We start from the raw sequence: 18,531 nt of genomic DNA on the forward strand, positions 1-18,531 counted from the left end.
ATTGTCTTTTGTCTTCAGCCTTCCAAAGACTGATCACCTTCGGAAAACAAAGATAAGAGTAGACTATAAACTCCTTAAGGACAAGCACAGGTATTTGTAGTCTTCTCTACCAATGCCTAACATAGTGCTTAGAACAGAAAATGTTGGTTAAATGGAATAAACTAAAAAAGAGAAACGCATACAACACCCTGTGTGTGTGTGTGTGTGTGTGTGTGTGTGTGTGTGTGTCAGTCTGTCAGAAATAAGACAGGAGCCACCAAATACCCAGGCCCCTACTATTACTGCTAGTCCTTTAAAAAATATCTTGTCAATTATGATGTCTCTTGTTTCTACACTTTAATTCTTTTAAAATTATAAAAATGTTTATTTTATAGTCTGTATCTGCTAAATCCAATACCTAAAGTCTTTGTTGCAAACTGACTCTGTAGTTTATTGTTTCTTACTCCTACTGAGTGTCACTCATGGTATTGTTGTGAGGGGTTTTGCCATTGTTGTTGTTAACTCGTGTTCCTTGGAATTTATCTGTGGGAAGCCTTGGAGGCCTGAGTTTAAAGTCTATTATTCTTCCAGAGATATCCACTTATGCACCTGGGGCACTAATAACCTATAATCACTTTAATTTACAATTCTGACCTTCGGAGTTTCAGCCACACAGGCAGTGTGAACTATGACCGTAAACTTGCGTGGATATGCTCTTGTGAATAAGAATTCTTACGGGAGACTTGTTCCCCAAAGACAAGCCTGAGTCAGGTAAATATTTCCACCATCTACAGCTTTTTACAATGCTCATGAGTTTAATCTATGTACACCAAGTGAAACAGTCAAGCTATCCTGAACGTATACTCACTTTAGGAATCTAAAATAATTCTAACGAGGCAACACTAATATTTCCAATCGAATTTAGAGGTTATAAAAAGAACTGCTACCATTTACTGAGCTTTTACTAATACAAGTACTACTGTCTCAGCACTTTACATGGATTATCTCATTCAATCCTCATAGTAACAATGTAATAATAATCCCTGTTATACAGACAGAGAGAGTGAGGCTCACAGTGATTAAGGAAGGAAGTGAACCTAGGCAATCCAGCTCTAGAGAAGGACAGGGAATTGTCTTTCTGCCAGGGCAGGAAGCAGGTTAGAAGCAGGACAATTACTCCAAGCCCCCCATCCCCATCCTCCTACCCTGGTAGGGATGACTACACTCACCCAATGTACTGGATACAAGCTTAAGGCCAGGGGTATCTTAGTTCTTTATGTTCAGAAATGTCCCTATAATAGGAACCTAGTCAATGAGGAACCAAGTGTCTAAATACTAGTCAGGCTGATTTGCTCAATGTCTGCTAAGCATTCCCCATATTGACTAGTTTTTTTATTCAATTATTGCTCCCTCCACTAGTCAACTCCTAACCAGTCTTCAAGGCCTTGCTCAAGCCATAACTCCTCAGTAAAACTTTCCATGGCCACCCTACAAAAATCTACAGAACTTACCACTGCTAGGAAGGGTTGACAAAGACCTTCTGTCCAAACCAAGCCATGCCCACTGGTTACTTACCCTCTAGTCTATGGCTGCTTTTTAAGCTCCAACAGCAGACTCAAGCAGTTGAAACAGAGCCTATATAGCTGACAAGCCTAAAATATTTATTCTTTGGCCCTTGGCAGAGAAGTTTGCCAGCCTCTGGTCTATAATTATATTATGCTCATGTGTCCCCTACAATACCTGGCCAGTATTTCACACACATAAGGGACCCCTAAATCCCTTATTAAGTATCTTTCAGCAACAATCTTCCCTGCTGGCCTCATATATCCTACAGGGCGCCTGTGAAACCATGCTTCTCCTGTTGTATGTGTGCAGTCCCTTCCTGAATCAGATTCTCTCCTTCTAACGTTGGAATGTACAATCTAGAAAACTGAAAAGCGAATTCATATCAAAACACAAACAAGGTAGTTCTAGGGACCAAAATCACTGTTGGGGAAGGGAGGAAAACTAAGTAGACAAAGGACAGAATAAAAGATGATGCACATTGGGGTTTTTGGTTTTGTTCCCCGCCCCCCTTGAAAACTAGGTTTGTACTTCTGGTTAGTTCCAGACTGACAGAACTCAGGAATTATACTATATCTAACCTGGTCCCCAGTTGGCCTCCCTCCCTCCCACAAAGATAGCATTGTACAAAACTATATTTACAGGAAAACCAGTTAAAAATTAAGCGTGTGTACAAAAATAGACAAGAGAGCCAGAGATATCAATGTAGGGAAAGCCTGAGCAATATCAAAGAACTATCAATGCAAAGAAGAACCATAATCCCTGCTTTGGTTACCGTGCAAGTCTACTGGGAGGATCAGTTGAGATTACGAAGGTGAGATCCGCTTGGCAGCAGCCACTTTAGCAGTAGCTGCAAGCTCCGCCCTCTCTCCATCCGTCCCTGTGTAACACCAGTGAAGACCTCCGAGCTCCTGCTGGCTGCTGCCTGCATCACCACCAGCACCATCATCAACAAAACACTTAACACAGAGCATGACATGTGGCAACCACACTGCACCTGGGGTTCAGAAGACCTCAGGGACTATTTTAGATGTCTGGCCTTGGACCAATGTCTTTGGGCTTGTTTCTCATCTGTGAAGTAAAGCTGATAATAATTCTATCACTGTTCTTATGAAGCAAGTAAGAGAATGAACTGTAAATCTCCCTGTACACATGCAAGATAGGTATTGTTATCATTCCTTTATTAAAGAAATACATTTGCACTCCTACTACCTCCTATTACGTGCCAAGTACTCTTCTTGGTGAACAAATCAAAGTTCATCCTCTTGTGGAGCTTAGGGCTTTTTGTTGGTTTTTTTTGGCCACATTTCATGGCATGCGGGATCAAACCTGTCTGTGGCCCTGCAGTGGAAACATGGATTCTTAACCACTGGACCGCCAGGAGGTCCCTTATTTTATTTTTTAATTTTAATTTAATTTTATCTGTGGCCATGCTACAGGGCTTGGGGGATCTTAGTTTGCTGACCAGGGATCGAACCCGTGTCCCCTGCAGTGGAAGCACAGTCTTAATCACTGGACCACCAGGGAAGTCCCTCTCATGGAGCTTAGAGTCCAGTTGATGATTTTTTTAAAAAAGTAATATTAAGTATAACTGCCCGGTAGTGATAAATGTTGTGGAAAAAACTCCAGCAGATTAAATGTATGTAAAGTAAAGAAGGATGATACTATAAACAGCACAGTCACCCTGATGAGGGGAGCAGCCATGGACCACGTGGTGGACAAGCATTCCCAGTAGAGAGCGGCCAGCATAAAGGCGCAGAGGTGGGAGCACACATGAGGTGTCTGAGGCACAGAGGCAGGCCTTTGTGGCTGGGGCAGCACCATCGTGGGCACCGGAAAACTGAAAACATGGGACCGGACATATTATGGGCTAGCACTGTTATGAATGAGGAGACGAGATAATGCTGGGCCTTGGAGGAAGTGCAGAACTTAGATAAGTGGAACTAGGAACAGGAAGGCACAGGGGCAGGATGATATAAACAACAATGGTATCAGCAACTAACAGAGCTTAATATAGGCTCAACCCTGCCCCATGTACACTTCTACCTACAGTATTGAACGAAATTCTTACACAGCCTCACTGTCCCTCTTAACACACGAGAGAACAGAGTCCAGTTACCTAACACGTCTGAGGTCACAAGGCTGCGAGGGTGGGATTCGGGCTCAGGCTGCCACACCGCTGGGACTTCACCCTCCCCTGTTGCACTAATGTGAGAGAAAGAAAACAATGAGGGCAGGTACCATCGTCCACCTGTGAGATGACCAGGGCCGAGAGGGATTCAAAGAGCTCAGGAAGGTCGAGAACCAACTGGCTCTTCATACACCAGCTTCTGGAAGCTTCAGAGAATCTGCACGGTGACTTCGTTTTTGGCCAAGCCCTTCAGGAAGTCAGCCTGACGCTGGTCACCATCACTTACAACCGCCCACCTTTCAGCTCATTGAGAGTTTAACATTGCTGACCTTATTCCCAACCTGTCAGCCTAAGAGCGTTACTAAAGTCGTCACTCCCAAATTCTGCTCACAGCTTTAGCTAAGAGGTCTGGAAAGCCACGTCCTCCTGACCTCTTCATCTTGACAATATTCCAAGCAGATACGGCATCCAGGCATTTTAGCCACAGAGTTTAATTTTTTACCACTGGAAATTGTGGAGGATTAGATGCATGCAGGTTTTCCAACCTGTGGCTCCAAAAACAGGACAAGAATCTTCATCCTATTCTACTTCATGAGATCTACATCTCCTTTCTGACAACTGAGGAGACATTCAGGACTTTTTCAATCTAGAATGTACTTATTAAGTCTTAACCCTTTCTTCCTCTTTCTTAAATGTTAGGACAAACATCATGGTAAAATACAGCAAAACCAAACAAACAGAAACCAAACTGAGAGTAAACAACCTTGGCCTTTGTTCTGGTTTGATCACTGAAATCACTGTTCAGGCCACGGCCTTTCTGGGCAGAGGCTTCGCCATTGGTAAAAAGAAAGGGCTGCCTAACGTGACTGTCCCAGGTCTACAACAGCCCATGATCTGCAGGAATGACCTCTATCATTCTTCAGAGAGACGGCAATTAAACAATGGGGGAAATAATGAAAATGTTAAAACTATGTACTGGAGGAGAGACTTGCAATAAAGACCAGAACTTCTGTCGTGGTTATTTTTAGAACATAAGCTGCTTAAGGACAGGGACCGCTTTCAGCTTATTTCCCCTCTGGAACTTGCAAGAAAGACCACACACGTGGTAGGCAGGGCAAGAGGGTCCTTTCTCAGGTCTGCGTGTGACCAAGCTGGCCGCTGCAGAGGGTGACACTGGCTCAACACGGGGCCCTACAGCTGGCCTGGCCTGTGCTCCCTCCTGTGCCCCACAGACGACTCCCGAGGCGCCTGGTCGCCAAGGGAGACCTCGCTCACAGGGGAGCAACCGGGAGACCAGCCACCAGCACGTTCTCTGGCCAAGAGGACAACAAAGGACTTCTTGGCTGTGGCTACTGCTAGGACTGTGCTGGCTGGTTCCAGCCATGACAGGGAGCGCAGAGCGGCCAAGGCCCTGTGACGCAATGACAGAGCCAGGGCAAACAGGAAGCACAGGGGGACTTTTCACGCCTGCCTAGGAAGTTGGCAGTGCAGCAGGCGATGTGACTGCCCACCAAGCACACAGTAGTAGAAGTCAACAGGATCTAACATGCTAACAAAAGCCTCCAGATGGCAATGAGCGTAAGACTTGGGGAATTTGGGAAAGCTTTAGCAAAACAACCGGGAGTCAACGACGAAAATCAACAGCAACAGGACTCCTCTAGAACAATCACAATCAAGGCCTCCTCCCAGGGGCCCCTATTTACACTCCTTATTTCCAAGGTCAAGGAGGAAGGGAAACAAAGTCTCCTGAACCACTACTGGCGAACCAGCAGCACACCCGATGGTCTTCAATACTGACTGAACACAACTACTGTGCGCCCAGCCCTGGGTGATGGAGGGGCAAAGGGCAGGGGCTGAGGAAGAGCGTGGCAGCCACTTGCTTGTGCCCCAGCCTTACCCTGAGATTCCAGTTTGTTCCGAGTTCCTCTGCTGAGACATCTCACAGGCTGTTCAGAGCAGTGAAAGAAGAGTCTAGGCTCTGGCTGCTTGAGACCAACCCCCGACCGTGTCCCCAGGCAAGACACTGAGCTCTGTGCCTCAGGTTCCCATCATGGGTGACGCTTCTCCACCACCTCACAGCAGCACTAATAAGCTGGGAATGGGTAAACTGGGCAGGTGCTATTTACAGGTATGAAATGATTATCATTTAGGCCTCGTTTAATCCAACAAATGTTGACAAAAGTTACAATAAAGGAAGATTTTGTTTACCATGGGAGTAGCACTCTCTAAAAGGATGCTCAACGGCCCTCTTGGTCTCTTCCCTTGCTCTCACCTCCCTGGGTGCCCGCTCAGGACTTTCTAGGCCAAGGATGCGCCTGCACGCTGACATGCACGCTCTCCTTTAGCCTCACCCTGACACTAACAAGGCTGGCGTTGTTGTCTCCACCTTACAGACGAGGAAGCTGAGGCTCTGAGGCTAAGTGATAAGAGGAGCAACCAAGGAGCCTGAGGGGCCCGGAGAACACGCTGCACAGGGGTCATGGGAAGAGACAGTCACAGAGGAGGCAAATGCCATAGGCAGGAGAACGAGACAGGGAGAGCAACGTGCCCTGCGCGTCTGGCAACGTGAAGGGCGCTCCTCACTCACAGAGCTTACGATTCAGTCGGTACAAGTTACTGTGCTATACAATCTGAGTTCCAATATGAAATCGAACCCCATCTGAGCCGGGGGGAGGATGGGGTTCTGGAGAAACCTGAGCTCATACGGGTCACAGAAGCAGTGCTGGTGCAGCTGGGCCACACTTCTCCCCTTTTTCTTTGCCCCTCATGAACTCTTCTCCAAGGCAGGTGGCAGGGAGAAAGGTCAGGTCCTAAAATGTTGGTACCACTGCCTATTTTGAAATACATCCTAACATGCCCAAGAATTTCACTCATGGTTAAGGCAACCAGAAATAAACTGTCAAAACCTGAAACTAATACAACATTGTAAATCAACTATATTTCAATAAAAAAAATAAAGTGTCATTATATTCTTAGAGCAGTGGCCTGCAGTCACCCTGGCCTGGTCTGTAACTGGCCAGGTACCAAGCCCTTACCTATCTCCTCATCTTCAAATGCCTTCTTGTTCCCTTCTCTCGGCAGTTCTCGGGCTCTGCTCTCTGCCTGAAATGCCTTTCATCCTCTCTGTGTCCACCTATATCCCACCAGTCCTTCAAAATCCGACTTTTCCAGAAGGCTCCAATCACCACTGCCAGATCCCACTATCTGACCACATATTAAGCCACTTGAATCTCTTCCACTCATCACTTTGTTCTATAAAGTTTTGTATTTCACTTATTTAGGTTTCAATTCCAAATCTTTCATTTATATTCTCTCACCAATCCTTTAACGTGATGAGCATAGGAACCACGTTGTGTCGGCACTGTCCCCACAGAACTATGTACTTGTATGATGTGAGGCTCGTAATATTCACTGAGATGTATCCTCCTCGCTCCACTCAGAAAAGGGGCTGACTGTGCGCAGAGGCACACTGGAGAAGGCTGTCTAAGGCTGTTGGAGCCTTCACACTCACTAGGGTGGGAAAATAAAACAGGACAATGACAAGTGTTAGGTTAGTGTGAAGAAATCGGAAACCGCATATGTTGCTGGTGGGATGTAAAATAAGGCAGCCAGTTTGGAAAACGGTGTGGCAGTTCCTCAAAAAATTAGAGTTACCGTATGACCCAGCGATTCCACTCCTAAGTATGTACCCAAGCGAACTGAAAACATATGCCCACATGAAAACTAGCATATGAATGTTCATAGTAGCCTTATTCATAACAGCCAAAGTAGAAACAACTCAAACGTCCACCAACTGCTGAATAAACAAAATGTGATATATCCACAAAATGGAATGTTATAACAAAAAGGAATGAAGTACTGATATACGCTACAACATAGATGAACCCTGAAAACACTATGCTTGTGAAAGAGGTCACATACTATACAAGCCCATTTAGATGAAATGTCCAGAATAAGCAACAGAAAGTAGATTAGTAGTTGCCAGGGGCTGGGACAAGGGGAGAATGAGGAGTGACCCCTAATGAATACAGGATTTTTGGGGGGGATGATGAAATTTTCTGGAATTAGACAGTGGTTATGGTTGCACAGCCTTGTAAATATACTAAAATCCACCAAATTGTGTATTTTAAAAGAGTGAATTTTATGGTATCTTAATTAAAGAAACAAACAAACTAAAGAACACCCTCAGAACAGAAATGCTAGTATGTAGCTATGACCCTCAAACTTTAGAATATACAAAAACCACCTGGGGTGCCTGAGATAAAAACTCCTGGGCTTCCCTGGTACCATCACAAAAATTATAGCCCAAAAGATTCAGCGGGGAACCCAGTAGCCTGCATTTAACAAGCACACTAGGGGACAGTGATGCAAATATTAGCCGTGAAGCATGTTTCTCGAAACATAAGTATAATGAAAAGAAACTGTAACTTAGAATCAGAAGAGCTGGATTCAAATTCTGGTACTGCTTCTTCCTAGTTATATGACCTTAGTCAAATCACATAACCTCTCAGCTCCTGAGTTTCCCCAAACATAAAATGCAAAGAAGAGGGCTTCCCTGGTGGCGCAGTGGTTGAGAGTCCGCCTGCCGATGCAGGGGACGCGGGTTCGTGCCCCAGTCCGGGAAGATCCCACATGCCGCGGAGCAGCTGGGCCCGTGAGCCATGGCCGCTGAGCCTGCGCGTCCGGAGCCTGTGCTCCGCAATGGGAGAGGCCAGAGGCCCGCGTATCGCAAAAAAAAAAAAAAAAAAAAAATGCAAAGAAGAATGTCTCCCTCCCAAGAGACAGTGCACATAAAGTGTCTAACAGAATACCTGGCACATTGTCAGTGCTCCAGAGATGCTAGTGAATCCTAACTGGGTGCCAGTTCCATTCAACGAACATTGTCAAGTGACTACAGTACGAAAGGCCCAGTGCAAGGGGATGGTAATTAGTAGGACAAATTTTTAAAATCACCAATTAATGGATTTTACAAAGTATGAAATAGACTTTAAAGATCAAGCACCACTGTTTATAAATTTCAAATTAGCATATTACTTTTTCTGACCCTGGAAAAGTGAATTTGGGAGTTTATCAGGAAAAACAAAAAAGATGTGTTCAGGCATTTGACGATTATAAAGAATTTCTGAAAGCTACTTAATAAAATTGAGAGCTATATTGTACTGTACTGTTCTGCTATTTTTTTCTTTGTACTTTCTCTCCCCAAGCAGAATGTAAGCTTAGAATCTGGTACCATGCCTTACGCTTTTCTCACATCCCCATAACATCTACCCCATTCCTGGGGCAGACAGAAAATACTCCATAAGAATGCACTTAATGGTGATCTGTTACCTTCAGGTCACGGTGGATAATAGGAGTTTTGCACTGATGCAGGCGGGCAACAGCTTCACAGGTGTCACAAAATATCTGGAGTACTTCGTTCTCTGTAAAACCTGTTTGCAGGCGCTGATTCATCAGGTTGACCACCTGGCCTCCTGAGAGGGGTGCAGAGCAGAGGAAAGGTTATTAACATTCAGACCCATCACTTATCCACGAGAATGAAAGGCTGTCCACAGAGGAGCAACCTGGACTCAGCCCATCACTGGCTGAGCCACGACTAAACCCCGGTATCTTGATTCCCAGCCTGGGACTTGTTTTCTATGGCGTCAAAACAGTTTCTTCATTATATAAAGCAGCCCAGATGTGAGCTGCCCTCATTCTGTCTTCAAGATTAGTAGCAGAACTGACAACATGGTCCTGGCTCTAGTTGCCCGGTTATACTGTCCCTGTTGTGCATTGGACGAGGCCACAGGTTCAATCTGCTGTATCTTTCAGTAAGAATCAGATTGCACAATAGACCGCGGGTGGAGGAAGAAGGCAGTTTGACAGTCTGTATTTTAGAAACAGCTTGGTCTCTCTGGCTTTACTGCTTGCTGCCTGGTCTGCAGAAATGCTACACCAACATTTAATCTCTAGGACCGAAAGACTGACGACCTCGCTTAGAAAATTATCCAGCTCCCTGGACTCTCCTACTGCCTCGTCTCTAAACATTTTACGTCCAAAAAGGAAGAGGAGGAGGAGACAAACTGTCAAGTTCAAATGTGGTAGTATTATTTTTTTTTTTTTTGCGGTACGCGGGCCTCTCACTGCTGCGGCCTCTCCCGTTGCGGAGCACAGGCTCCGGATGCACAGGCTCAGCGGCCATGGCTCACGGGCCCAGCCGCTCCGCGGCATGTGGGGTCTTCCCGGACCGGGTCACGAACCCACGTCCCCTGCATTGGCAGGCCGACTCTCAACCACTGCACCACCAGGGAAGCCCCGAAATGTGGTAGTATTTTACAAAATCAGGGTAGCAGCTGTTACCGCGAAGGCTGAAACTATCGGTTAACATCACATTTTAAGCATTACTAACATATTTAATTTATGGACAGTATCTGTAAAGGCAAGGAACGTGTTAGTGGAACTGAGGGTGCTTACAAAACTGGGCACCAAACAGTGAGACAATGACCCAAGAATGTAAGTGACAGCTGCTGAGACCAAAAAAGCCAAACCTCCGAACAATAGCTGTATGAAATGCAGTCAACTCCAAAGAAATTCATGCTACAGCCTGGGTTTCCCAAGATAAATACTGCTTGAAACTCTGAGCTTTCAACTACTTGACTCTACTGTTAATGGCAGCAACATTTGAATGTAGCCTTCCTGGCAATCACAGATCTCCAGCAAGAAGAGCAGGGTCATTTCCATTAGACGAAAAGGATTCTTTGACCCCCTAATGCAAGGATGGTGGTGTGGGTGGAGAAGAGAACACACGAGTGAGGGAAGCTGGACTGTCCCCTTAGTCTGTCTGGAGTTGGGTCTTTATCATGTGCCTTCATCATTTGTTTTAAAGCATCACAAGAACATATTCATTCTCATTCTCATACATTCGCATTCATATACAAGCACCAAACCTTCCCAAACCTAACAAAAGTAGAGTTTTGTATTATCTACCACTCCGAATTATTTGGGCCACTGATACTCGCCGTTGTAAGGATAACCAAGAAGTGACAGAAGGCTCTGTGCCTTTTAGCCTCTTCGTTTTCCAATCTTTAAAACCGGAACAACATATGTTAGAGTACGGTGCACGTTAACTGAAATGACCCCACACCCTTGACAATCAAAGTGCTAGAGAAATGACAGCTTAACGTATGGCGCATCTACTTACCCCTGCAGAAGTCCATCAGAATGAGCACTTCCCACACGTCACCGCTACTCACATTGTTGATACTGGAGTCAATGTAACCCACGATGTTCTTGTGCCCCGACAGGTCCCTCTGTAAAGAAGAGTTGAGAAATAAATTATCCGTTACAGACACCGGTAGAGATAGAACGAGCCAGGCTTTTCCATTAGCCCAGATAACTTAAATACACAGAGACAACACTAACAGTGAAGAGAGACAAGACTAAGGGGCAGGGTCAAGAGCAGGTTCCCGCTGGTCTATGAGATTCACAGTCAGCTCTTCAATAACAATTCTGCAACCCTTCTAAACCATAACGCTCTCCTGAACTAAATTCTAGAACCAAATGCACACACGGTGCCTACTTGCTCACGGCATCAGCGCTCCATATAAACCAGAAGCAAAGACTCCCATCTCCGGAAACACTGCAGAGGGGCTAACAGGAGAGCGACAGCATGAACTATTTAAATATGTGAATTTTTAATTCAGAAAAATGAAACTGATTTTTTTCCTGGTTGTAGGAACACAAGTGAACTCAACTTGACTTTTAAACTATTCGTACTGTTTTTCTCCCTCTAGGAAATATATGAAAAGAATAACTGCTTTTTAAAGTTTTGAAGGGACTACAATGGCATCCAGACCTAAGCATTTTGCTCACAATTAAGTCTTTCAAGCCAACCAACTGGGATATAAGATGGGTTATGTTTCCAGCTCTCCAGTTGGAACTGCATCTCTCAGAGCTGCTTGTGGAATTAATTTTCCAACAAATACTTATTGAGCACCTCCCATGTGTCAGGACCCATTTAGACACTGGAAGCTGCCTCATCCCTCAGTCTGGTTATTTCAACATCCATTGAGGCAAATCTTTGTAATGATGATGTTCAAAATCTAAGGTCATTAGTGAGCAAAAACCAAGCAAGTTGGGCAATGGGATTTATGCACAAAGTAAGGTTTTATTTTATTTTTTAAATACATTTATTTATTTATTTTTGGCTGCGTTTGGCTTTGTTGCTGCGCGTGGGCTTTCTCTAGTTGGGGCGAGCAGGGGCTACTCTTCGTTGCGGTGCATGGGCTTCTCACTGCGGTGGCTTCTCTTGTTGCAGAGCACTGGCTCTAGGCGCGCGGGCTTCAGTAGCTGTAGCACGCGGGCTCAGTAGTTGCAGCACGTGGGCCCTAGAGTACGTGGGCTCAGTAGTTGTGGCACACGGGCTCAGTTGCTCCACGGCAGGTGGGATCTTCCCAGACCAGGCCTCGAACCCGTGTCCCCTGCATTGGCAGGCGGATTCTCAACCACTGCGTCACCAGGGAAGTCCCAAGGTTTTATTTTTTAACTAGTTTTAATAAATTGTTTTACTTTGTTTAATAAAAGAAATGGGAGGACGGAGTTGGGAAACGTGGTTCTGTAAGAGTCAGCACACAAATGCGGCAACTTGAGCCACCACCACACTAACTGGAGACTCAGTGTTCAAAGTGATACGGATACGGTCTCTTTTAATCTCAAAGTACATACCCAAACAAGAGGAAGCCTCAGAGTATCAAACCAACACACCTGAACTCTGAGCATCCAAGTTAAAATTCCTTAGAACTTTCCTCTGAGTGAAGGATTAAGAATGACTGTTGCCTCAGAAAGGTAGACCAAAGGTAAAGACGTGATTGCTTCTACTGGCGACTGGGAAGTCACTGGAGATCTAGGCAAGAACAGTTTTGTAAAAGGAATAAAGTGAAGTAAGAACAGAGCTGGACTTGCGAAGAATGGGAGTGGAATACGCAGAGCCAGTGGCTACGGGAGATTCTTTCAGGACATTTTGAGCTTAAAAGAGGAGAAGCACTGAGGGAAAGAAGTTTTAGGATGGGAGAGGATTGAGCACTGGAGAGTGAAAGGAGCCAGGGCAAAAAGGTGCTTTAAGATACAGGAGAGGATGAGGATAACTGAGCGAACCAAGTCCTGCAGGTAGAGAAGGGAAGGAATTAGGAGCACTGTTAAAGGGACTGATCTTTCAAAGACATTTCTTTCCTGGCAAGCAGGAAGGAAATAAGGATGGACATGCATACTGGTTTAAGGCTGGGGGGAAAAAAAGGGAATTTGAGGAAGTTCAGATCTATTGTTCTGTTTTTGGTAGAGTACAAGATCATCTTCAAAGTGTTAGGGAATGAGAAAGAAGCTTGATGAGAGAAATAAAAGGCTTAGAGCAACTGTTTTGGATAACAGACAAGGGAGATGATGAGGCAGAAAAGCAGCCTCTAGAATTCAAGTTTCTCTAAACAGAAAGTGACTTCAGGGCTCATGTTTTAGAGGACTATCCTTCTGCTTTTCAGTCTTATCAGCTCTTCTAGAATGTTTCCATTCACACAGTCGTAGAAGTAGGAGGAAGTGGAGAGAATTTCTTTGAAACCAAAATGCAGCAGCAGATCATGTCCTCCAAATGTCCACAAGAAGGAATGAAAGGCTAATGTTTCTACATTTAGCTGTTTGTAAAAGAATCAGCAATGTTGCCTCTGAGTTTGTCTCATCCCAAGAGGAATAAATAAGAATCTGGAAGGAAAATAAGAAGCAACTGATAGAGCCAAGAGGAGGTCAAGAGCTATTAGAGGACCCAAACTGGATAATTAACATCTGCAGATGGCATCCTAGAACACTCTGCCAAGATGCTGGTTGATCAGTCCACGCCCAAATTCCTGTTCATTGTGTCTTCTGCAGAGATCCTGAGATATGTCCAAGCAGAAAAGACCGCCTCTTTGGAGGGAGACGATGGCATTTTACTTTTAACAACTTGATGACACAGCAACGTCTCTGATTTTAGGATGCCACTGGTTTAGAACTGATAGAGAAGATCTGTTTGAATGGCTGTGAAATGTAGAAAAGGTCAAGAGAAAATCTTACTACAAGCTGAGATAGACTCACATTCATGGGCAGTGTGACAGCACTTCTCAGCAGCAACATACCGAAGGATGTCCAAGCTTTCCCTGGCTTTAGTTAAAAGACCAGCCCCAGGCTTACAGAACAGAATGAATGGACGTAGAGGTCTGGGATGGAACCCGCATAGAGGCACCTGAGTTACTACCGGTTTACTCAGGAAAAGGCAGGATATAAGGAAGATGCTCTGATGCCCTCGGCTACAAGTATTATTTGGAGAATTGAGATAAAAGTCTACATGATGAGTATAAGTCAAACTCTGATTTTCAGGGGAGTGGGGAATGTTCAGTTAAACTATGGATTAGATCAGTTTATATTACATTAAATCATGGAAGCAGTGATAAGTCTAAAGACTTGTATTGTCATTTTAAACTTTATTTTAAAATTAACATTAAACCACATGGATAAACATGTTATTAGAAGACCTGCTTTACTGAATAGATATTTAACGTGTTTGTAGTTAGCTTATTAACTTTCATAGTCAAATGCTTGAAGTGATGAAAAACTTTTTTCACAAACACATACAAAAAGTACCATTTGAAAATGAGGCCTTCTACCCAGATTCTATAGATGACCACACATTTCAAGTTTATCTGTGGTCCTAATTAATGGTGCTTGTGGCACAGAACAGTATTCTATCCCGAGCTTCAAAATTCCTGCAGCAGGAAATTCCTACCTAAGAATCTTAAAGACTTATAAGAAAGCAGAGGACTCAATTCTTAAGTACATCTATAAAAGCCTTTATATTTATGTTCAAGAAAACAAAGAAGATAGCGTTCTAAGTAGCACATCAATAATGTCACTCACCTTAAAATAGTAAAATGAGTTATAGTATGTAACTAATTTTCTTATGTATCTTTTGCTCAGGTCACCCTTCCTTGGAACGTCAGCATGACAAATTCCTGCAAATTCCTGATGCTGACAGTGTCTGCATTTGCATACAGTAAGCTTCCAAAGAGGTATATTTACCTGTTTTGACCCTCCGAATAGTCGATGGTTTCTGAGTTTATGACTCGGCACTATTGTTGCCAACTTCTAGAATCACACTATGATTCCACAGACACTTTTACCCAAAGTGCAGCTTCTTATTAACTTAAGGATGAAGGAAAGCAGTTCTAAGGCCTGGAATTAGTTTCTCTCTCCCAAAGTTGCTTTGTAGAAGTCTTTGGCCTTACTATTCCCCACCTGCCTTCTCTAAAATTGCCTAAATTTTAGGAAAATTTCCTTTGTAACTCTCCTTTGTAAGTCTACATTTCCTCTGTAACTCTTTATAATTCACAAACAAACAAAAACGATATCAAGTCCAGTGCAGTAGTGAAGAGAAACGCTTTGAGATCTGGACTGGCCCTGGAGTTCTACCGAAGGCAACGTATCTGGGCCCCTTATGGGTTTCTGTTACATAAGTCCCAGATATAATCCTGCCTACAATCACATTTATTCTCCCTTTTCTAAGTCTTACTCATTAATTAATCCTCTACTTACTGAACAGATCTTTAAAGTCATTTAGAGTCTGATTCTAGAGGCATGTTGCTCAAACTTTAATAAGCATTGAATCACCTAGGGATTCTGTTTAAAAACAGATTCTAATCTAGTAGCTCTGGGATAGAGCCTGGGGTACTCCTGGGCAGTGGCAGTTAACGTACCAAAGATTTAGAGGAGCGCTACTCAAAATGTGTTCCACAAACATTTTCTAGGTAGAAGCCAGTCCACAAGGAAATAAGGAGCTTACTCCGGGATGTAAATCAATCAGGTCACTAAGATGACTTTTTCCTTTTCCTAGTGAGACTTTACCTATGGGGGAAGTAGTTCACTGACTTACATTCTGGCACAAGATCTTTAGTGTAGCACCTGTACATTTATAGCCAATTGATTTTTGACAAGGGTGCCAAGACAATTCAATGAGGAAGAGAAGACTCTTTTCAAAAAATGGTGCTGGGACAACTGGATATCTATATGCAAAAGAATGAAGTTGGATTCCTACCTCACATCACAAACTGAAATTAACTCAAAATGGAACCGAGCAGAACCCTGTAGGCCCCACCAACTACAAAACTGAGCAGTTAATGAGTAGGACAACAGAGTCACAGAGTCCGTGTCTGATGCACATTCCTGAGTTGTTTACAGATACTACAACTGCCACCAGAGGAACAAAGCTAACTGCATGATAACCAGACCGTAGCCATGACATAAGCTGTACCATCTTGAGCAGTACTGAATCTGCGGCTAGCACACTTCCGAGAACTGGCCTCAAAGAGAATGGGATTAACATTACTGCTCATAATAATCTATATCTCTGTGGGCATCAAAATAATTGTAGCTTGTTCTGCCTGTAATATGTAAGCGGCCAACTAAAATTGTCAGCAAAGAGATGCTACAGACCCACGTTGACATCTTCCACTCTGAGAATATGGCACCCTATGTCAGCATGAAGAAGTTACAGAAGATAGACCTTCACCCCTAATCCCATAGAAATGGAATGATGTTAGACAGTGGGGATTTGAAAGCAGCTCTTTTGCCCGTTTCCTGTTTGTCCATTTCTGTTCCCCTCCAACCTTGAAAGAACCTAATTAACCTGTTGATTCTTTTCCTAGATAAAAAGAAGTAAGAATGAAGAATTAAGTAAAGAATGACCAGCTCTTTACCCCCAACAGTCCCCTTAGCAATCCTGCAGGCAGATCATATGGGCAAGATAACATCTGAAGAGAGAGTCAGCCAGCCTGCATGCAATGGAGAATGATGCAGAATCCAACCTCCTGCCTCGATGATTCGCTGAGATTCTTCCCCTCACCATTTTCTCTTTAAAAACCCTCATGGGGACTTCCCTGGTGGCGCAGTGGTTAAGAATCCACCTGCCAGTGCAGGGGACACGGGTTCGAGCCCTGGACCGGGACGATCCCACATGCTGTGGAGCAACTAAGCCCACGTGCCACAACTTCTGAGCCTGTGCTCTAGAGTCCGCGAGCCACAACTACTGAGCCTGCGTGCTGCAACTACTGAAGCCCATGTGCCTAGAGCCCATGCTCCGCAACAAAAGAAGCCACCGCAATGAGAAGCCCATGCACCGCAATGAAGAGTAGCCCCCGCTCACTGCAACAAGAGAAAGCCCGCGCTCAGCAACAAAGACCCAATGCAGCCAAAAAAAAAACTGCCATGGCTGAGCAGAATCTTCGGAGTTGCCCTCGGGACATGAGTCCACCTTCTCCCCAGATTGCTGCCCTTTTCTGATTAAAGCACCTTCCCTTTCTATTGACACTTGCCTCTTGATTATTGGCTTTTGAGCAGTGAGCAGCTGAACTTGAGTTCAGTAACAAAAATGGACCACAAATCTAAAAACTCCTCAAAGAAAATACATATGCAAATCTTCATGATGTTGGATTAGGCAATGGTTCTTAGATATGACACCTAAAGCACAAGCAGTCAAAGAAAAAATAAACTTCACTTCATCAAAATTAAAAACTTCTGTGCTTCAAAGGACACTATCAAGAAAGTGAAAAGAAACTGCAAAGAATGATCTGCAAATCATACATCTGATAAGAATCCAGTATCCATGGGAATTCCCTGGAGGTCCAGTGGTTAGGATTCCGTGCTTCCACTGCAGGGGGCATGGGTTCGATCCCTGGTCAGGGAACCAAAATCCCACAAGCCACGTGGCATGGCCAAAAAAAAAAGAATCCAACGTCCAGTCTATATAAAGAACTCTTAAAACTCAACAATAAAAAGACAACCCAATGTAAAAATTGGTAAAGGATCAGAATAGACATTTTTCCAAAGAGCATATGATAAACACATGGAAAGATGCTCAACACCATTAATCACCAGGAAAATGCAAATCAAAACCATAATGAGATTATCACTTCATAACCACTGGAATGGCTATAATCAAAAAAATAAACAATAAAAAATGTCAGCAAGTATACAGATTGGAACCTTCATACACTGCTGGTAGAAATGTAAATAGTGCAGCTTCTATAGAAAATAGTTCGGCATTTTCTCAAAAAGTAGTTACCATCTTACCTTGCAATTTCACCCCTAAATATATACCCAAGAGAAATGAAACATTATGTTCACAGAAGCTTGTACACAGATGTCTATAACAGCATTATTCATAGTAGCCAAAGAGTGAAAAAAAAACCCCAAATGTCCATGAGGATAAACAAAATGCGGTATATCCAGACAATGGAACATTATGCAGCCATGAAAAGGAATAAGTACTCATACATGCTACAACATGGATAAACCTCGAAAATATTATGTTAAGTGAAAGATGTCAGACACAAGAGCTTACTGTATGAGCCCATTTATAAGAGATGTCCAGAACAGGCAACAGAAAGCAGATTAATGGTTGCCAGGGACTGGGGCAAGGGAGAAGGGGGAGTGACTGCTAATGGGTGTGAGGTTTCATTTTGGGGTGATGAAAGAAATATTCTGGAATTTGATAAATGATGATGGGTGGATGACCTTGTGAATAAAAAAAATCACTGAATTATGTTTAAATTATATTTATATTTAAAAGGATGAACCTTATCTCAATTTATGAAGAAAAGTAGTAAGACAAGCTGGGGGGAAAATAACATAAACAAACACACAAGGGGGAAAAAGAAAAAGAAAACAAGATCCTTTGAGTAGCACTGATCTAGAGCAGCCAGGCAGCCCATGGTGAGTCCCTGCTATAGCCTTTTGACAAGAAGTTTGCTTAGATTAATGTCATTCCCTTGGGCCCTCAGCCCATCTGCAGGCAGCCCTTTCTGTTG

General features: G+C 43.8%; 1 protein-coding gene across 6 annotated transcripts in view; it reads right to left on the reverse strand.

The window, feature by feature from the left end:
- AAK1 (AP2 associated kinase 1) overlaps window positions 1-18,531 on the reverse strand; it is a 171,402-nt gene that overhangs the window by 73,776 nt on the left and 79,095 nt on the right. For all 6 annotated transcript variants that reach the window (XM_032652901.1, XM_032652898.1, XM_032652897.1 and 3 more), the window contains exons 4-5: window positions 10,854-10,962; window positions 9,002-9,144 (exon numbers count right to left, since the gene is read on the reverse strand). In XM_032652901.1, the coding sequence (XP_032508792.1) occupies window positions 9,002-9,144; window positions 10,854-10,962 (252 nt within the window). The remainder of the gene's footprint in view (window positions 1-9,001; window positions 9,145-10,853; window positions 10,963-18,531) is intronic.

This window comes from Phocoena sinus, chromosome 13 (assembly GCF_008692025.1).
Source record: "Phocoena sinus isolate mPhoSin1 chromosome 13, mPhoSin1.pri, whole genome shotgun sequence".
NCBI classification, from domain to species: Eukaryota; Metazoa; Chordata; class Mammalia; order Artiodactyla; family Phocoenidae; genus Phocoena; species Phocoena sinus.